At 45.7% G+C, this 21,895-nt stretch overlaps 1 protein-coding gene across 1 annotated transcript; it reads right to left on the bottom strand.

The window, feature by feature from the left end:
• Positions 1-2,249: 2,249 nt before the first annotated feature.
• Positions 2,250-21,191, bottom strand: LOC137341416 (serine/threonine-protein kinase SBK1-like). The gene is made up of 3 exons (XM_068004528.1): positions 21,023-21,191; positions 4,609-4,811; positions 2,250-3,149 (listed from the first exon to the last, which is right to left on the bottom strand). Exons 1-3 carry the CDS (start codon positions 21,189-21,191, stop codon positions 2,364-2,366), a joined length of 1,158 nt encoding a protein of 385 aa, XP_067860629.1. The 3' UTR covers positions 2,250-2,363.
• Between the last annotated feature and the right edge of the window lie 704 nt (positions 21,192-21,895).

The following is a 21,895-nucleotide window of genomic DNA, read 5'->3' as shown; positions in this document are numbered from 1 at the left end:
TGCTACAGGTTGGATCATGTAGCTCTCTTTACTACTCACTAACTCTTGCACTAGAGGCCTGAGATACAATAGGCCCAATGGCCTTTTCTCATCCATGGATTTTCTTACGTTGTTATCTGGATTCCTTCCCATCAGGCAAAGTTGATTTTCAACAACCTGACTGGCAGACAGGGCTTTTGTTACACTTAATGTACACAGGGCCCGCTAGCTGGCTTGGCAAAAGGAAAGAGGGCCGGTTGACTGGAAGATACTGACTGGCGATGCCAACTGGTCCCAGATGTACCATGTCAAAAGCCCACCGGAGAGAGAATGAGCTGCATCACATAAACAACAGTGGGAGTCATTTTAACCCAACCCGCCCGCTGGGAAGCTGCCCATTTTACAGCCCTGCTCGACTTTACTTTAATTAACTTCAATGGATCCCGTCAGTTTCCCCCTGGGTGGGTTCGGTTAAAATTACCCTCAGTGCCCACCAGCACAACAGTGTGACACCATCAATGGGCCTGCTGGGAGTTTTGAAATATCTGACCCCTTTACTAACACTGCACCCCTAACTCATCTGCCTCTCCCGCTGTAAAATTACCCATATGCCTGTATGCTGTTTTTGCCTCAGTTTCAGTGATGTGTACAACCAGATCTCCCCGGCTCCATCGCCTTCAGACCAAGATACATGAAGAACAGCGGGTGAGAATTTCCTAACGGCAGTTGTCACTGGTTGAACCCACGGCAGACTGAGCTCAGTGCTTTCCATCCCAATCTGTGCACCAAATTTGATTGAATCCTAGAGAGAGAAAAAAAATCAAATGCCCCTCCAGGGTAGTCTCGGGGTTAATCACCCTTCGGACTATATGTGGAGTTGACTGGCTCTTAATGGGTGGACTATATAGGGCTCCCATCATCTGGACTTCACAAAGCAGAGCTACTTGTAAAGGTTTGATTCAACTCTTTCGGACATTTTGTGGACTGAGTACTTGTTGAAGGAGTTCCATTGCAATATCTCTCTCCCCTGACCCTTAAACCCAAAGCACACCAGTTTTCTTCCTCATATATTTTCTCATTATTCCAGTCTAACTTTGTCCATCTCCTGGCCTCTCTCCAGATGACCTCCCCGTTAACCTGTGGGTTAGCTGACCAACACAGACACTGGTGATTATACATGAGCCCACCATTACCATAAGCAACACCGTTACAGATATGGAAGGCGGGGGCAGTGCAGTGCCAATCCTGTTCAGGTCTCACTGTTACGGTCACAGTGGGACACAGAAGGAGAGGTGATGTAGAAATGAACCTTCTCAAGCACACAGTGAGACAAAAGAGAGTCATAGAATGTACAGCACAGAAACAGGCCATTCGACCCAACTGGTCCATGCTGGGACGAATGGGGTCGGGGAGAGTGGGAAATGCTTTGGACCCTTTCAGGCCTCACTAATAATTATTATTTTTAAATTGTCACAAGAGGACGTCCCTTTGCCTGTTACACTGAGCCAATTGATTTCTTGACTTCTCTAATTCTTGCAATTATCTCAAATTTTATTTGTTTTTTTTCCAATAAATATTAACGTCATAGTGTTGTAAAGTCAGTCTATTACTGGTTATTAAATGAGATGGTACGAACCTAGCAGCTTAAAATGGTGGTAGTGCTGGGGTTGGGGGGACGGGAGAGGGTAGAGGGCGATGGTCACCAAATGCAAAAAAAAGTTAACACTGAAATTTTAAAAATCGGAAAGAATAAATTAGCATGATCCGATATGGGAAGTCACAGTCATATGAGTGAAAGGCTAGTGTAAATAGTGAACACTTGTGCCGAGTGATCACTCCTCCTGGTGAACACTACCCAGCCCTTAGGAAGAAAGTCGTTTGATCAGTAGCAGCTGCCAGCTGGTCATTGGGCGATACCCTTGTCTTTCTCTCTTATCGTACATTAAATAAAAAAGGATCCTTGCGTGGGAACCGATCCCAGACGGTCGAGGTCCCTGCTACGGTTGCACCTGGCTCTTCGCACCATCGTGCTGCTTCCTCTCCTGATGTCACCCATCGCGTCAACACGAATCGAGCATGTTGCTTTAAAAGTGTTAGGATTGGGCCAAGTGCTATGCTTCACATCTCTCACCTCGACTGACCCGAAGACACAAAGCAACACAGTCACAACTGGGAAGAATCAGCTTAGGATAAAGGCTTCTAAGAGCCGTGTCAGACACAAACCCACCTGGAAGTCTGAGTCCGAGCCGCAGTTGGTTGGCTCACATCGACTCCCGAAGCAATAAATAATCCTTTCCTTCAGTAATAATAAGTTTGTTACTCTTTAAAACACATTTCCGATCAAATTTAAAGCCGCCCACATCTTGGACACGGTAGAGTGTGATCTAGACGCAGATCTCAATAGGTGTGGCAGCCAGAATCCTGGTGTTGCTGCTCTCCCTCGCTGCTCGCTCGTAGCTGCTGTTAGACGAGAGGGAGCTAGATGTTGTCATGGAGGAGAAGCGTGAGGACGATGTTTCCACGGAAATGGTGCTCTTGGCAACGGTGCACACAGGGGACAAACTCTGTTGCTTCATCCTGGCCACCAGGTCTTCTTCAGAGGAAGAGCTCACATCAGCAATGCTATTGCTACAATCTGAGTCAAGCATCCACCGATAACTCAGGTATCTGAAGATCTCCTTGACAGAGCATCTCCTCTCTGGCTCGACGGGCAGAAGCTTCCGGAACATGCGGAGAGCATCGTCGGTGAACCGCCTCCATTGCGATGGCACGCTGGATCCTCTGCGCTTCTGCCATCTCACAAACTCGTCATAGAAAGAGTCCGAAAGTAGGGCTTTCTCCCAGGGGAAGTTTCCTGTGAGCATGCAGAAGAGTAGCACCCCAAAAGCCCAGACATCAATGTTATAATCCACTGAGAAGCCCTCATGTTTGGAGGCATCACAGAGCTCTGGGGCAGTGTAAGGGATGGTACCACTCACTCGTTTGACAGGAGTGCCAGCCCGACGAGTCATCCCAAAATCAGACAGTTTAACCTTGCGGCACTCCTTGTCAAAGATGAGGATGTTCTCTGGTTTGATGTCACGGTGTACCAGCTTCCTGCTGTGAAGATAGTCCAGAGCTAAGGCGACCTGGTGCACACAGCGCTTGGCAATCTGTTCAGGAAGACCAACCTTTGAGAAAACAATGAAACAAGTGTGACTTTAGATGCAGGAACATTGGGATGTAGGACCTCAAACCTAAAGCAAAGGAATGGAAGACCCCAAGCCCAAGGATAATGAGATGGAGGTCCTCCAACCCAGGGGTAGTGAGATGGAGGTCCTCGAACCCAGGGGTAGTGAGATGGAGGTCCTCCAACTCAGGGGTAGTGAGATGGAGGTCCTTGGACCCAGGTATAGTGAGTTGGAGGTCCTTGAACCCAGGGGCAGTGAGATGGAGGTCCTCGAACCCAGGTGGAGTGAGATGGAGGTCCTTGAATCCAGGGGTAGTGAGATGGAGATCCTCGAACCCAGGGGTAGTGAGATGGAGGTCCTCGAACCCAGGGATAGGGAAATGGAGGTCCATGAACCCAGGGATAGTGAAATGGAGGTCCATGAACCCAGGGATAGTGAAATGGAGGTCCATGAACCCAGGGATAGTGAAATGGAGGTCCATGAACCCAGGGATAGGGAAATGGCGGTCCTCGAACCCAGGGATAGTGAAATGGAGGTCCATGAACCCATGGATAGTGAAATGGAGGTCCTCGAACCCAGGGATAGTGAAATGGAGGTCCATGAACCCAGGGATAGTGAAATGGAGGTCCATGAACCCAGGGATAGTGAAATGGAGGTCCATGTACCAAGGGATAATGAGATGGAGGTCCTTGAATCCAGGGGTAGTGTGATGGAGATTCTTGAACCCAGGGATAGTGAGATAGAGGTCCTTGAATCCAGGGATAGTGAGATGGAGGTCCTTGAATCCAGGGATAGTGAGATGGAGGTCCTTGAATCCAGGGATAGTGAGATGGAGGTCCTTGAACCCAGGGATAGTGAGATGGAGGTCCTTGAACCCAGGGATAGTGAGATGGAGATTCCTGAACCCAGGGATAATGAGTTGGAGGTCCTTGAACCCAGGGATAATGAGGTGGAGGTCCTTGAACCCAAGGGTAATGGGAAGGAGGTCTTGAAACCTAATGTTGTTGGGATGGAAGATTTCCAAACTAGGTATAGTGGGTTGGAGACTTCAAATTAAGGATGATGGAATGTATAATTCCCAATGCCAGGATGTTTGATTGGAGAACCATAAACCCAAGAATAAGGAGGTGGAGCACTGCAAATAGAGATAATGGCTTGGAAGGCCTGCAATCCAGGAACAGTGGGATAGAGGACTTCAGACTCAGGTCTATTGGGATGGATGACTTAAGACCTGGTGATAGCAGTAAACATCTTCAAACTTAAGCATAACGAGATAACTGATTTCAAGCTAAGAACAATGATTCTCCATTTTACCTTAATTTAAAGAAAACCCTTGTTCACTTATTTTTAACCACGCGTTTATAAATGATTGTGTCTTGGATAGCAGAAAATGGCCAAAAGAAGTAAAGGGAGCTACAGAGGAGAAGGTGTCTGATAGCTGATGAAGGTGGTGGTGTACCTGGGGAGGAATGATGTCAAACAGGTCCCCTGCAGTTGCATATTCCTGGGCAAATACATAATACTCATCGGTTTCAAAGGCTATCCCAAACATGTCAATGATGAAGGGGGAAGCTGACAGATAGAGGGAGATGCTGTACTCTCTGAGGAAGCTCTTCAGTTTGGTGGTCTTCTTCCTCAGGAACTTCAAGGCCATTTTGGTACCTGGAGTGAGAAAAGAAAGAGATGGACAATTTAATTCACTGACCCACCGTTTACCTGCCATTCAGCCCAAGAAACCTAGGGCCTCAATTTAAACTTTTTTGGATCCAAGAGACTTTTTTTGCACCGTTGGCAATGAATTGATTTGTGTGGGGGAGGGTGGGGGAAATCAAGGCCCAGATGTTGAGTATGTGAGAGAGTTAGCAAAGTCTGTGGAGGAGTAATCAAAGTGATGAACTTTGCATCTCAAATCAGATTAGGAAGAGAAATAAGTTGTGGGGAGTGTGCAACACACTGAACAGCCACCAGAAACACTCCCACCCCTGAAGGGGCCACAAGCTTTCTTGGGGTATTTGTAGCAGGCGGCAGAATTTTAAACAGGATGTGGGTATATCATGTTGCCTCCATAGCAACAGTCATTGCCCTTAAAAAAGGAATTCATTGTCTATTTTTTGACATAAAAAGCACTGTATAAATGCAAGTATTAATTACTTACAAAGGACTGTGTGCCCACTCCAACAGAATGACGTCTGCACTATTATACACAGAGTATAATCAGGAACTTTGTCTCTTATTGGAGTTTCTAGTACTCCTGCAGCACTGTGCTGGTTCTCAAAGCCAAGCAGGCTCCTATTAACCATAGATCAATACATGCTGCATGACATCCGTCGAGTATCCAGACTGTGGGTTTTCCTAACAGCCCCGTCCTGTATTTTCAGTATGAAAGAAAGGACAATGCCTTATCACATCTCTCAGAAATGTCTCAAAAATGCTTCACACACAATGAATTCATTTGAAACGCGATGACTGACTGTTGTCCCGTGGGCAGATTAATCAGATAGCATAACACATCTTCAAACTTAAGTATAATGAAATAATTGTGATTAATCAGACCACATGACAGTTTTTCTGTGGTTATCCTGACAAGGGGATTGGCTCGCAACACTTCAAGCCAACTCCAAGTGCGGTCCTAATGCTGAAGAGGGCCACTTTTCTGTGTCTGTGCGACCTGCAATTTCCCGACGTGAGGCTCCTGCCAAGAAATGATCCCACCAGAGTCCATTCAGACTATCAACTCAGCTATTCCAGTGTCCAAAATTGGATCCAATGGAGTCAATGTAGAAAAGAGACTTCACCTCCAAAAGATCCTTATCGTGTTTTGAAAATTTATTCTGCTCTATTATTTTTTATTCGTTCATGGGACGTGGGCATCGCTGGAAAGGCCAGCATTTATTGCCCATCCCTAATTTCCCTTGAGAAGGTGGTGGTGAGACGCCTTCTTGAACTGCTGCAGTCCGTGTGGTGAAGGTTCTCCCACAGTGCTGGTAGGAAGGGAGTTCCAGGATTTTGACCCAGCGACGATGAAGGAACGGCGATATATTTCCAAGTCAAGGTGGTGTGTGACTTGGAGGGGAATGTGCAGGTGGTGTTGTTCCCATGTGCCTGCCGCCCTTGTCCTTCCAGGTGGCAGAGGTCGTGGGTTTGGAAGGTGCTGTCGAAGAAGCCTTGGCGAGTTGCTGCAGTGCATCCTGTGGATGGTACACACTGCAGCCACTGTGCGCCGGTGGTGAAGGGAGTGAATGTTTAGGGTGGTGGATGGGGTGCCAATCAAGTGGGCTGCTTTGTCCTGGATGGTGTCGCGCTTCTTAAGTGTTGTTGGAGCTGCACTCATCCAGGCAAGTGGAGAGTATTCCGTCACACTCCTGACTTGTGCCTTGTAGATGGTGGAAAGGCTTTGGGAAGTCAGAAGGTGAGCCACTCGCCACAGAATACCCAGCCTCTGACCTGCTCTTGTAGCCACAGTATTTATGTGGCTGGTCCAGTTAAGTTTCTGGTCAATGGTGACCCCCAGGATGTTGATGGTGGGGGATTTGGCGATGGTAACGCCGTTGAATGTCATGGGGAAGTGGTTAGATTCTCTCTTGTTGGAGATGGTCATTGCCTGGCACTTGTCTGGCGCGAATGTTACTTGCCACTTATCAGCCCAAGCCTGGATGTTGTCCAGGTCTTGCTGCATGCAGGCACGGACTGCTTCATTATCTGAGGGGTTGCGAATTGAACTGAACACTGTGCAATCATCAGCGAACATCCCTATTTCTGACCTTATGATGGAGGGAAGGTCATTGATGAAGCAGCTGAAGATGGTTGGGCCTAGGACACTGCCCTGAGGAACTCCTGCAGCAATGTCCTGGGGCTGAGATGATTGGCCTCTAACAACCACTACCATCTTCCTTTGTGCTCGGTATGACTCCAGCCACTGGAGAGTTTTCCCCCTGATTCCCATTGACTTCAATTTTACTAGGGCTCCTTGGTGCCACACTTGGTCAAATGCTGCCTTGATGTCAAGGGCAGTCACTCTCACCTCACCTCTGGAATTCAGCTCTTTTGTCCATGTTTGGACCAAGGATGTAATGAGGTACATTAATACATTAGGGACATATAATACATTAAAAATCTTATGTCTGTGATCACTTCCTGTGTACAAAACCTTACTTTCTGCTGATGTTTTTGTCACACTTTTGTGTCAACCTTTTTCATTATAAATTCCTATGTCCCTATTTCTAATGGAAATTTCCTACGTAAACTTATCAGGCTGTAATTATACCCTCCCACCAGCAGTGATGCTCTCGCACCTCATTATTGCATCTCCCAGCTGCTCAGTCTGTACTGCAGAGAAACTCCTACGCTCCAACCAACTTTACCTCTTTGGTTCCCAAATTGCCACAAGTTAAATATTATAAAAGTATTATATAAAAATATCTTATTAAAAATCTTATACCAGAGAACCCTGATCCAATTATTGCACTGCCCTTTAACCCTTCTTTCATCTGAAGACTACGTGATCTTGACTTCCTTATGCAGCACCACAGCAGATGGACTAGTAAACAGTAATTACTAAACAGGTCCTAAGGACCTCTGTTGGCAATAACTTAGCCCTATAATGTTCAGTTAGGATGTCAGCATTCTACGGGATGGTTGGACGTGCGGCACATCTAGAGCTTGATGCAGCCCCAATCATCCCTCAGTATACTCTCAGGTTATGTTTGGAGTTGACACTGAGATGTTTTTCTCCTCTTCCCTTGTCCTCCCTGCAAGGCACTGTCTGCAGATGGAAGGGTGCACAAGCAACCTTGGGGGCCTGCTTCGAAACTGAATGCTAGAAGATGTGCAAGAGGGCCCTATCATGGCTTTTCTCCCTCAGATTTTCCCTTCTTCATTCTGGGGAATGGCTCAGCTTCCGCTTGGTGAATCCCAACAGCGGTCTGGCTGAGATTGGAGATTCCGTGTGCCACAGATTGTAGGTGGAAACCACATCTCACCTTTCTGTGGCAAGACACCCAGGTGCTCCAAGCCGAAACATGAACATGCTATCATTTGTCCATCAATTTGCCCCATCATTACCTTAATGGAGACTGAATCCCAAATCCATATCATACTCGGCCATAAAAATTAGTATAACAATCAGATTACGCCTGCTTGACCCAACTGGTAGCCAAATGCCCGATGATAGTGCTGAACTCCACCCCAGTGATAATTCCACATCTCGTCCTCCAGCGACCGTGGCAGAGCACAGAGTTGGATGCTGTTAACGTCTGCTGATTGTCTGCTCTCCCAACCGCCCTCATACTCTCCTTCCCTGCTGAAGGTAGCTGCGTGAAGCAACAACAACCCCCCCTCCCTCTGAGGGGAACAGATAGATCAGAAGCAAGAAAACAAGACAACAGTTCTTAAAGCTGTACCATCGCCTAATCAGTCCCATTTCTTTATGGGCGGGTAGCCTGTTTAAGAGGCCACTCTTCCTGTGCCATCCTGGAACTATTGGTGAGGAGATGCATGATAAAAGCCCAGTTGAGTCTCCCTCTAATTACCTCCCTCCCTCTGTGGACGCTGCTCAACCCTGCTCACCATTTCCCACGGCTGAGAGCAGAAACTAGCAGTGCAATAGATTACGGGACAGTCCAATCGCACCAGTATGTCTCCTCTCCTCAAGGAATTGCCTCCTTGCTGGGATCAGGATGCCACTCATCCTCTGGTACCTTGGTCGAGCGTCCAACAGAGTGACCCGAGGCAGCGAGTGTAAGCAGGACAATCACAAACTGGTAGACGTCACAGCCAAACTCAGCCCTGTCCTCACCTGATCCAACATGGGTCAATAGATAGCAACCAGGAGATGATCCAATCCTCCCTCCGCAACTCGGGTTCTCCAAAGCCAACTGTCATACTCCTACCAACTGACTGAGATCAGGTAACTTAGTAGAAATCTGGGACATTTCTGATCTGCATGGCTCAGATACTCATTGACTTAGGGCCTGAGCCATCCGCAAAGTCAATCTAATTCTCCGTCTGTGCAGCTATTAATATTTTGATTGGGCTTCTGAACACGAGACAGTCATTTCAGCAGAGGTTTAACATTAATATCACCACAAATAACAGCAACTTGCATTTGTATAGCGCCTTTAACATAGTGAAGTGTCCCAAGGCGCTTCACAGGGGCATAATCAGACAAAAATTGACACTGAACCAAATAAGACGACATTAGGACAGGTGACCAAAAGCTTGGTCAAAGAGGTAAGTTTTAAAGAGCGTCTTAAAGGAGGAGAGAGAGGCGGAGAGGTTTAGGGAGGGAATTCCAAAGCTTAGGGCCTAGGCAGCTGAAGGCACGACCGCCAATGGTGGGACGAAGGAAGTGGGGGATGCACAAGAGACCAGAATTGGAGGAACACAGAGTTCTCAGAGGGTTATAGGGCTGGAGGTGGTTACAGAGATAGGGAAGGGCAAGGCCATGGAGGGATTTGAACACAAGGATGAGGTTTTAAGAAGGGTATTAAAGGCAGCGAGAGAGGTGCAGATAAACTATGAATTTTGTCTCCAGAATGAGTCCCACCAGAGCTGAGGTCTGAACTGAGTTCTCTACTCTGTGATGAGGAGTTTCAATACCTGCGGAAAGTATCAAGTGTGCATCATTGGACCAGCAGAATGAACAGAAATGCTGTAGTACCTCTTCCTGCCATTTGAGGGAGCTCACTGTCTAAATAGGACCTCTGATGTGTGCAACCTGGGATTGCAGAGTTACAACAGTTTGAAGGGCCCATGTCTTAAGACCTGAAGATTTTGACATGGTCCGGGCCTGGAACAGCACCAGTCACAAACTCAGCCCACTGTACGGAGGTTTGAATATCTTTGAAACGTTTCATTAATTGAGAGGGAACGAGGCTATCGAACCTGGTATAGTGGGTAGTTTCAGGGCCGCCTGTCAAGTTAGCACCACCAACCCTTCAGGATTGTCCTGGAGCCTCCAGGAATCAAAGATTAATCTCCAGGAAACTGCTGTGAGCAATCCCGGGAGAAAAATCGTAGGGGCATTATGCATTGAACCCTTATTTTTATTAATTATAAAAATATTGGAGATGGAAGAAAAGGCTGTTTGACCGGGCGGGGCAGTTGGTGACGGGAGGTCTTGTGATGAATTCTCAAGGAATATATCCAACCAGAGTTGAAGTCCCTATTTCGAGCCCAGTGATCAGGAATGTAGATAGTCGGGCGTACAGGAACACACGGCATAGAACGTCTTGGTGTGAACTCAAAGAAGCAAAACTGGATTTACAGATAGAAAAACGTTTGGTGTTCACTTTTTTGTTCCTTCTTTCCTCATTTGTTGAAAGTGTCTACGACCCTACAAGGGCTCAGCCTTCCTGTCATTTTTTGATGTGAAATTAATTATCATCACCCTTGAGTCATTCTGGTGGATGTTACTGTCAAATTTGTGCACAGTGACTAAATCTCTTGTTCTACAATGGGATCTGCCTGAACTGAATGAATCTTTGACAGTGCCGTGCGATTTGGGAGTAGGCTAATCCACTTTCCCATTGTATGGTGCAGGAATTTGGCCCATTCTGGATATCCGGTGTTGTCCCTCAGCAAATCTCTGGGAATCTTCCTGATGCTAGTTTTATTTTATATTCATTCTCAGGGTGTGAGTCACTGGCGTGGCTGGCATTTATTGCCCATCCCTAGTTGCCCTGAGAAGGTGGTGGTGGGCCTACTTGAACCGCTGGTAGTGGTTTGATACAACTAAATGGCTTGCTAGGCAACCTCAGAGGGCTGTTCAGAGTCAACCACATTGGCGTGGGTCTAGAGTCATGTGTAGGCCAGACTTATAGAACATTAGGGACACAGTTGGGTTTTTAACGACAATCCGACAGCTTCGTGGTCACTTTTACTGACACTAACTTTTTATTTCCAGATTGTTTTTTAAAATCTTAATTCAAATTCTCAAACTTGAGAAGGGTGGGCTTTGAACTCACGAAATCTTGATTAGTCGAGGGCTCAATAGACAGATATCGCTGCATGGGCAAATTGGGCATCACTGGCTATCAATAGATGGGTTAACTGGGCATCACTAGTTAGATATCATCTCATGGGTCATTACTATGAGGCCTCTGGATTACGAGTCCAGTAACATAACAACTATACTACCATACCCAGTATATGGTATATAGTATATAGTTTAACTATATATGGTATTAGATTGTTAAACACCAGCAGTGTCTCTGTGCCCACTTGGGGACTGCAAAGCCTTGGCACTGCCAATCTGCATCTAAGGTTCTCTGGGCTTAGTCAAATGGAGTATGTATCTGCAGGGAGAGAACGTGCTAGTGTCATCAGTGCTTGCCCGCTTGCCTCTGAATCAGAAGGTTGAGGGTTCAAGTCCCACTCCAGAGACTTCAGCACAAAATCCAGGTTGACATTCCAGTGCAGTACTGAGGGAGTGCTGCACCGTCTTTCAGATGAGTTGTTAAACCAATGCCTGGCAGGTGGACGTAAAAGATCCCATGGTACTATTTTGAAGAAGATTATCTGTCATTATCTCATTGCTGTTTGTGGGACCTTGCTGTGTGCAAATTGGCTGCCACGTTTCCTACATTACAACAGTGACTACACTTCAAAAAGTACTTCATTGGCGGTAAAGTGCTTTGGGACGTCCTGTGGTCATGAAAAGCGCTGTACAAATGCAAGTCTTGTTCGTATCAGGCAGATAGACTCTCCACCTGAGCGCATTCTTCACTGGCTTTAAGTATGACATGCAGGCAGCTTAGCAGAAACAAATGCACACATACAAGTTCAGACACACTCGCACAGAGAGGTGTAGTCGTATGTGGGAATGCACGCAAACAGGGCAGGTCCGAGGAATCAAATCTATTGTCAGATCCCTATATAAAACTCATTAATTAAATTCCTACTGAACAGCTCATTGCCCAAAATAGCTGGACCTCTCTCCGCCTAAGGTGTGGCCCCTTAACAGGTTTCTAATTCCAAAACTGTCGACAGTGTTAAAACACGTTGTGTCATCTCCATTTAGTTCGTGCTCGTACAGAACAGGGCCGATAATTAGAGTGCCACACCCGGAGAAGGGCATACCTAGGATAAAACCACAAAGTACTCCCCTCTAAATAAACTTCTTATCAGCAAAAAAGGAGAGAGAGAGAGAGAGAGAATACTGGAAATGCACCACAGGTATAAAAGAAAGACTAATAGAGCCCTTCATGACCACAGAACGTCTTAAAGTGCTTTACAGCCAACAAAGTACTTTTGAAGTGTGGTCACTGTTGTAATGTAGGAAACACGGCAGCCAATTTGCGCTCAGCAAGATCCCACAAACAGCAATATGATAATGACCAGATAATCTGTTTTTAGTGATGTTGGTTGAGGGATAAATATTGGCCAGGACACTGGGGAGAACTCCCCTGCTTGTCTTCGAATAATGCCGTGGGAAGAGAAAGGCTTTACTTTTATATAGTTTCTTATTGTGTGTCAAGAGTGCCTCACATGATATAAATACTTTCACGTATAGTGACTGTTGTTATACAGGCAAATACAGCACCCATGTTGTGCACAGCAAGATTCCATAAACAGCAATGAGATGAATCGCCAATTAATCTGGGTTTTTTTTTTGGGTTGGTTGAGGAAGAAATGTTGCCCAGGACACAGGAGAATTCCCTGATGTTCTTTAGTTCGTAATGTGGGATATTTAGGAACTACCTAGACCAATAAGGTGTTTCACCTGAAGTAGGAGGGTAGAGGTATAGCTCTTGTTTCAACCTCTGAACAACCAGGCCTGCCGAAGCCCAGCAGCCTCACCAGTGCTGGAAGAGAAGTAGTACGGGTAGCTCAAATAGGCAGGGCCTCGGACTAACATCTCACCAGAGGGACAGCACCTCTGTCAGTGCAGTGCTCCCTCGGGAGGTGCCAGCCATGGCTCAGTGGGTAGCACTCTCACCTCTGAGTCAGAAGGTTGTGCATTTAATCCCCACGCCAGAGACTTGAGCATAAAATCTAGGCTGACACTCCAGTGCAGTACTGAAGGAGTGCTTTACTGTGGGAGGTGACGACTTTCGGATGAGATGTCAAACCGAGGCCCCATCTGCCCTCTCAGGTGGATGCAAAAGATCCTTATTTAAAACAAGAGCAGGGGAGTTCTCCCCGATGTCCTGGCCAATGTTCATCCCTCAACCAACATCACTAAAACAGGTGATCTGGTCATTATCTCATTGCTGTTTGTGGGACCTTCCTGTGCGCAGATTGACTGACGTGTTTCCTACATTACAAATGTGACGACACTTCAAAAGTACTTCATTGGCTGTAAAGCGTTTTGGGACGTAATGAAGTCATGGAAGGTGCTATATAAATGCAAGTCTTTCTTCCTTTAGTACTGCAGTGAAATGTCAGCTTCGATTTCAGGAACAAGTCCCACAGAGAGACTTGAATGTACGCCCTTTGGATTCTGAGACGAGAGTTAGCCAATCTGCCACCACATGACAGTTTAACGAAGGGACAATCCCGGCACAGAGCCTCGCCCACCGTGGGGCAATTCTACAAATTGCACATGCGTTGTCCACTATTTTCCAACCATTTGTTTTAATGGTTAGAAAATCGCGGATCGCGTGACCATGTTTTCCCGGTCCGTGCTCCCAATGGGTGAGGCTCAGCAGGACAATTCTGTAAAATCGGCCTCCATATTGCAAACTTCTGATGAAGGGTTGCTATCCAAAATGCCAACCTTTCTTTTCTCTTTTCAGACGCTGATAGACCTGTTCTGTATTTCCAGTATTGTCTGGAGTTTTTTTTCTGTCTGTAACCATCTCCGGGTCATAGGTCCTGATCTAGTCTAGACAGAGGTAACTTATTGAAGGAGTCTGGGTGGTACAATGTGTTAGATCACTGTCTAGTCACCTCATGGAATTGTGTATCCAGTCTAGGCCAAACTGGAGGGGTAGGGGTTAGAATGAAGGTCTTCTCTCTAATGGCTATTCAAGCTGCCAACACTTCAATGTCGAGCTGATGTTAACAGCATAAAATGAGTCTGAAGTTCAGCACTACTGTACATTAATTCAATAATCTGAATCAAAGCAGCTGCAAGGATAACGTGAATGTCACTTTGGTAGTTGGGCGTGTCACTGAGCTTTAGGCGGAGACACTGCATGTTGCCAAGGAAACAAAGAGAGCTTTTTTGTGTAATACACCTGCGCTACACCTAGCCTGAAGTACTCCAATATTTAATTGAGTCGCAAAGCCAGTGTCTTGTAGAGGGAGCTTTGTATTGCAACTGAACAAACAATAACCAACAACAACTTATATTTATATAACATTTTAAATCCCCAAAAACATCTCCAGGCGCCTCACAGAAGCGTAATCAGACAAAAATGGACACCAAGCCAAAGAAGGAGATATTAGGAGGAGTGATCAAAAGCTTGGCCAAAATGGTGGGTTTTAAGGAAGGCCTTAAAAGGAGGAGATGCAAAGGGGTTTAGGGTGGGAATTCTATAGAGTGGGGCTTAGATAGCTGCACGCACAGCACCAATGGTGGGCAAGATGAGAGGGGGATGCACAAACGGCCAGAGTGGAAGAAACGCATGGCTCTCGGAGGGTTATGGAGCTAAGGGGAGGTTACAGGGACAGAAAGAGATGCGGCTGGAAAAGAATTTGGAGCATGAGGGGAGGATCTGCTGAGACAGTTTGAGGAGCCAGGGTCTAAATTAATAAGCAGAACCTCAAAAGTTAATAATTTCTGGATTACTACCTGAGCCATGTGCAAATTGGCACAGGAACAAACAGATCAGGGAGTTAAATGCGTGGCTCAAAGAGTGGTGTGGGAGACAGGGGTTTCGATTCATGGGGCACTGGCATCAGTACTGGGGAAAGAGGAAGCTGGTCCACTGGGATGGGCTCCACTTAAACCGGGCTGGGACTGGGTCCTGGCAAATCGAATAACTAGGGCTGTAGATAGGACTTTAAACTAAAAAGTGGGGGGGGGAAACTTAGAAATCTAATGAGAAAAGTTAAGATAATACAGCAGTGCAGTGATTTGGGTAAAGATGAGCAGAGTGTGGCAGGAAGGGACAGAGTTTACCAATAATAGTGCAACAACAAGGTCAAAGCAGGAAAAAAATGGTAAAAAGTCAAAATTGTAGGCTCTTTATCTGAAGACACGGAGCATTCGTAACAAGATAGATGAATTAGTTGCACAAATAGAATTAAATGGGTTTGATCTAATAGCCATTACAGAGACATGGTTGCAAAATGACCGAGGTTAGGAACTAAATATTCCAGGGTACATGACGTTTAGAAAAGACAGGCAGAATGGAAAAGGAGGGGGTGTGGCTCTAATAATAAAGGATGACATAAGGACAGTGGTGAGAAAGGATCTTGGCTCAGAAGATCAGGAAGTAGAATCAATATGGGTGGAAATAATAAATAACAAGGGGCAGAAAACACTGGTGGAAGTAGTTTACAGGCCCCCTAATAGTAGCAATACTGTTAGACAGAGTATTAATCATGAAATAATGGGAGCTTGTAACAAAGGAAATGCAGTCATCATGGGGGACTTTAATCTCCATTTCGACTGGGCAAATCAAATTGGCAAAGGTAGTTTGGAGGACAAGTTCATGGAATGTATTCGAGACGGTTTCCTAGATCAATACATCATGGAACCAACCAGGGATCAGGCTATTTTAGATCTTGTATTATGTAATGAGATAGGGTTAATTAGTAATCACACAGTAAAAGAACCTCTTGGGAAGAGTGATCACAATATGATGGAATTTCACAATTCTGTTTGAAAGTAATGTACTTAAGTCAGAACCTAGAGTCTTAAACTTAAATAAAGCAAATTACATAGGTATGAGGAGCGAGGTGTCAAAGGAAGACTGGGAAATTAAATTAAAGGGTTTGACGGTTGAAAAGCAATGGCAAACATTTAAAGAAATATTTCAATATTCTCAACAAATATACATTCCATTGAGAAATAAAAACTCCACAGGAAAAGTGATCCACGCGTGGATAACTAAAGAAGTTAAGGAGAATATTAGATTGAAAGAAGAGGCCATAATGTTGCCAAGAAGAATAACTTCCCCAATATTAACTGGGATACTCAGAGTGTAAAAGGCTTAGAGGGTACAAAATTCTTAACGTGCATCCAGGAGAGCTTTTTGAGCCAGCATGTAGAAAGTCCTACAAGAGAGGGGGCGGTACTGTACCTAATTCAAGGGAATGTGGCCGGCCAAGTGGAAGAAGTGCTAGTAGGTGAGCACTTTGGTGACAGTGACCATAATTCGGTGAGATTTAAGGTGGTCATGGAAAAGGATAGGGAGGGGCCGGAAATAAAGGTTCTAAATTGGGGGAAGGCCGATTTTAATAGGATAAGGCAGGATCTGGCCAAAATGGACTGGGATCAGCTGCTTGTAGGAAAATCCACATCGGAGCAATGGGAGTCTTTCAGAAGGGAGATTGAGACCATACAATGGCAACATGTTCCCATAAAGGTCAAGGGTGGTTCCAAGAACTCCAGGGAACCTTGGATGTCAGGGGATATACGAGAATGGATTAGGAAAAAAAGGAGGGCTTTTGGCAGATACAAAAGGCTAAAGACGGAGGAAGCCCTAGAGGAGTACAAAAAGTGCAGGGGGATACTTAAAAAAGAAATTAGGAGATCAAGGAGGGGCCATGAAATAACACTGGCGAGCAAAATAAAGGAAAATCCTAAGATGTTTTATAAGTATATTAAGGGTAAGAGGATGACTAGGGAAAAAATAAGGCCCATTAGGGACAAAAATGGCAATCTGTGTGTGGAGCCGGCAGATGTAGACATAGAAATACAGCAGGGGTACTGTGATATACTCGAACATATTAACATCGAGCGGGAGGAGGTATTGGCGGTTTTAGCAGGCCTAAAAATGGATAAATCCCCAGGCCCGGACGAAATGTATCCCAGGCTACTGTATGAGGCAAAGGAGGAGATTGTGGGGGCTCTAACACATATATTCAGAACCTCTCTGGCCACAGGGGATGTGCCAGAGGACTGGAGAACCGCTAATGTAATACCATTATTCAAGAAGGGGAGTAGGGAAAAACCGGGGAACTACAGGCCAGTGAGCCTAATATCAGTGGTAGGAAAATTATTGGAAAAAATTCTGAAGGACAAAATTAGTCTCCACTTGGAGAAGCAAGGATTAATCAGGGATAGTCAACATGGCTTTGTCAAGGGAAGATCATGTCTGACTAATTTGATTGAATTTTTTGAGGGGGTGACTAGGCGTGTGGATGAGGTAACGCAGTGGATGTGGTATACATGGATTTCAGTAAGGCCTTCAATAAAGTCCCCCACAGGAGACTGGTCAAGAAGGTACGAGCCCATGGAATCCAGGGTGCCTTGGCACTTTGGATACAAAACTGGCTTAGTGGCAGAAGGCAGAGGGTGATGGTCGAAGGTTGTTTTTGTGACTGGAAGCCTGTGGCCAGTGGGGTACCACAGGGATCGGTGCTGGGTCCCTTGCTGTTTGTGGTCTACATTAATGACTTGGATATGAATGTAAAAGGTATGATCAGTAAGTTCGCTGATGATACAAAAATTGGTAGGGTGGTAAATAGCGAGGAGGATAGCCTCAGTCTGCAGGACGATATAGATGGGTTGGTCAGATGGGCGGAACAGTGGCAAATGGAATTTAACCCGGAAAAGTGCGAGGTGATGCACTTTGGAGGGACTAACAATGCAAGGGAATACACAATGAATGGGAGGACCCTAGGCAAGACAGAGGGTCAGAGGGATCTTGGTGTGCAAGTTCACAGATCCCTGAAGGCGGCGGAACAGGTAGATAAGGTGGTAAAGAAGGCATATGGGATACTTGCCTTTATTAGCCGAGGCATAGAATATAAGAGCAAGGAGGTTATGATGGAGCTGTATAAAACACTGGTTAGGCCACAGCTGGAGTACTGTGTGCAGTTCTGGTCGCCACACTACAGGAAGGATGTGATCGCTTTGGAGAGGGTGCAGAGGAGATTCACCAGGATGTTACCAGGGCTGGAGCGCTTCAGCTACTGGGAGACTGGGAAGATTGGGTTTGTTTTCCTTGGAGCAGAGGAGGCTGAGGGGGGACATGATTGAGGTGTACAAAATTATGAGGGGCACAGATAGGATGGATACCAAGGAGCTTTTTCCCTTCGTTGAGGGTTCTATAACAAGGGGACATAGATTCAAGGTAAAAGGCGGGAGGTTTAGAGGGGATTTGAGAAAGAACTTTTTCACCCAGAGGGTGGTTGGAGTCTGGAACTCACTGCCTGAAAGGGTTGTGGAGGCAGGAACCCTCACCATTCAAGAAGCATTTGGATGAGCACTTGAAATGCCATAGCATACAAGGCTACGGACCAAATGCTGGAATATGGGATTTGAGTCGACAGGGCTTGATGGCCGGCGCGGACACGATGGGCCGAAGGGCCTCTATCTGTGCTGTATGACTCTATGACTCTATGACTAATAAACCTGGGGATTGGGAGAGTTTTAGAAACCAAAGGATGACCTTGATAAAATTGATAAAAAGGGAGAAAATAGAATATGAAAGTAAACTGGCAAGAAATGTAAACATGGATTGTAAGAGCTTCTACAAGTATGTAAACAGGAAGAGAGTAGCAAAAGTAAACATTGGTCCCTTAGAGGCTGAGACAGGAGAAATTATAATGGGGAATAAGGAAACGGCGTTAAACGAATATTTTGTATCTGTCTTCACAGTAGAAGACACAAAAAGCATACCAGAAATAGTGGGGAACCAAGGGATAAATGAGTGAGGAACTTAAAACAATTAATATCACTAGAGAAAAAGCACTGGACAAACTAATGGGACTAAGAGCCAACAAACCCTCTGGACATGATGGCCTACATCCGAGGGTTCTAAAGGAGGTGGCTGCAGAGATAGTGGATGCATGGGTTATGATCTTCCAAAATTCCCTAGATTCTGGAATGGTCCCAGTGGACTGGAAAGTAGCAAATGTTACCCCGCTATTCAAGAAGGGAGGGAGAGAGAAAACAGGGAACTACAGGCCAGTTAGCCTAACATCAGTCATCAGGAAAATGCTGGGATCCATTATTAAGGAAGTGGTCACAGGGCATTTAGAAAATCATAATATGATTAGGCAGAGTCAACATGGTTTTATGAAAGGGAAATCATGTTGGACAAATTTATTAGAGTTTTTTGAGGATGTAACTAGCAGGGTAGATAAAGGGGAACCAGTGGATGTGGTATACTGGATTTTCAAAAGGCATTCGATAAGGTGCCACATAAAAGATTGTTACACAAGATAAGGGCTCATGGGGATGGGGGCAATATGTTAGCTTGGATAGAGGATTGGTTAATGGATAGAAAACAGAGTAGGGACAAATGGGTCATTCTCAGGTTGGCAGGCAGACCAAGCTTTCGGTCACCTGTCCTAATATCTCCTTATGTGGCTCGGTGTCAAATTTTGTTTGATAATCGCTCCTGTGAAACACCTTGGGACGTTTTACTACATTGAAGGCGCTATATAAATGCAAGTTATTGTCGTTGTTTTTGTTGGTGGAGAGTCCAGAATAAGGGGGCATAACTTAATTTAGAGCTAGGCCGTTCAGAGGTGATGTCTGGAAGCATTTCTTCACGCAAAGGATAATGGAAATCTAGTGGGATGCTGCAAGGATCGGTGCTTGGGCCTCAGCTAATTACAATCTATACTAATGACTCAGATGAAGGGACTGAGTGTAATGTATCCAAGTTTGCTGACGATACAAAGCTAGGTGGGAAAGTAAGCTGTGAGGACGACACAAAGAGCCTGCAAAGGGATATAGACAGATTAAGTGAGTGGGCAAGAAGGTGGCAGATGGAATATAATGCGGGGAAATGTGAGGTTATTCACTTTGGTAGGAAGAATAGAAAAACAGAACATTTTTTAAATGGTGAGAAACTATTAAATGTTGGTGTTCAGAGAGACTTGGGTGTCCTCGTACAAGAAATACAAAAAGTTAGTATTCAGGTACAGCAGGCAATTAGGAAAGCAAATGGCATGTTGGCCTTTATTGCAAGGAGTACAAGAGAAAGGAAGCCTTACTACAGTTGTACAAGGCTTTAGTGAGACCTCACCCGGAGTACTGCGTACAGTTTTGGTCTCCTTATCTAAGGAAGGATATACTTGCCTTGGAAGCGGTACAATGAAGGTTCACTAGATTAATTCCTGGGGTGAGAGGGTTGTCCTATGAGGAGAGATTGAGTAGAATGGGCCTATACTCTCTGGAGTTTAAAAGAATGAGAGGTGATCTCATTGAAACATACAAGATTCTGAGGGGGCCTGACAGAGTAGATGCCGAGAGATTGTTTCCCCTGGCTAGAGAGTCTAGAACTAGGGGGCATAATCGCTGGATAAGGGATCGGCCATTCAAGACTGAGGTGAGGAGGAATTTCTTCACGCAAAGGGTTGTGAATCTTTGGAATCCTCTACCCTCGAGGGCTGTGGATGCGGAGTCATTGAATATATTCAAGGTTGAGATGGATAGATTTTTGGATGCTAGGGGGAAATCAAGGGATATGGGGATCGGGCGAGAAAGTGGAGTTGAGGTCGAAGTTCAGCCATGATCTGATTGAATGGCGGAGCAGGCTCGAGGGGCCGTATAGCCTACTCCTGCTCCTATTTCTTATGTTCTTATGAGGCCATGAAGGGATTTAAAAACAAGCATGAGAACTTTAAATTGGTGGCGTTAGGGGAGGGGCATTTTAGGTCAATGAGGACAGGGGTGATGGGTGGGCGGGACCAGCACCAAACTTGACTCATGCTCGATGCCAGGACATTTCAGAGGACGTTTCAGTGCAGTCCCAAGTGTCTGCCTACAAAGCAAAAAAAGTGCGGCTGCAATTGCTACATACCTCTGACCTTATGGATAACCAGGTCAACCTTGCCATAGGTGCCTTTCCCCAGCTCTCTTATCACCTCGTAGTACTTGTTCACCTCCTGCCTCTCCAGGTTCTGAGCCGTGAGCAGCTGAAGCTCCTCCAGGACGTCGCTCGCTCCTCGCATCATCAGCGAAGAATTCATGGCCGTTAACGGACGTAAAGTGGATCGAAACCTCCCCCAGCTCTGAATTCAGATCTTTCTCCCTGCAGGAAAGATGAAGCATTGTCAACGCACCTCCACCATCACTGGGTTAAATCCTGATGCTGCATTAAAACCAGAATTGTAGAACTAAACCGAACTCAGTAATATTCGATTCTGTGCTGGTTACCCATCAATGTGTCGCTCTGTGACAAAAATCGTTCCTCGGACAAGGGCAGATGGTTTGCAATCACTCAGGTGCCATCATTCCCATAACCCATGGTACTTTTTATGCAAAATTGCAATACTTGAGCAACAAATGGCGATACACAAAGCAGGTGTAGAAATTTGCAGATTTGGCGTTGCACCAAACCATTTCCCGAACACTCTTCCTTCAATTACATTCCACTTCATTTCCATCATTTTTGAGTCAAACCATAAATATTCGATCTAAGGTTCACTATACCAATCACAGGCAACTGTCCAAGATCACCCAGTCCGCCATCCATTATTGCCCACAATGCTAATGAGTGATATCTGTCCATTATTACACAGTCTGCCAATCACAGTGATATTTGTCCAGTAATGTCTGGTCTACCGATCACAGTGATATCTGCCCAGTAATTCCTGGGCTGCTAATCACCGTGATATCTGCCCAGTAATGCCTGGCCTACCAATTAGAGACATTGGTAGCAGCTGTGAAGTGG

The sequence above is a fragment of the Heptranchias perlo genome, chromosome 23 (genome assembly GCF_035084215.1).
Source record: "Heptranchias perlo isolate sHepPer1 chromosome 23, sHepPer1.hap1, whole genome shotgun sequence".
Lineage (NCBI taxonomy): Eukaryota > Metazoa > Chordata > Chondrichthyes > Hexanchiformes > Hexanchidae > Heptranchias > Heptranchias perlo.
The sequence above is the reverse complement of the archived record's forward strand: the minus strand, read 5'-3'. Positions and strand labels throughout refer to the sequence as shown.

What these genes read in the sequence shown, in the direction of transcription:
- LOC137341416 (XM_068004528.1), bottom strand. Translation starts at nt 21,191, where the DNA reads ATGAATTCTTCGCTGATGATGCGAGGAGCGAGCGACGTCCTGGAGGAG. An exon ending in GGTTATCCATAAGGTCAGAG is followed by an intron (nt 4,812 to 21,022) that starts GTATGTAGCAAT and finishes TTCTCACTCCAG; the next exon opens with GTACCAAAATGGCCTTGAAG. An exon ending in TTGACATCATTCCTCCCCAG is followed by an intron (nt 3,150 to 4,608) that starts GTACACCACCAC and finishes GTTTTCTCAAAG; the next exon opens with GTTGGTCTTCCTGAACAGAT.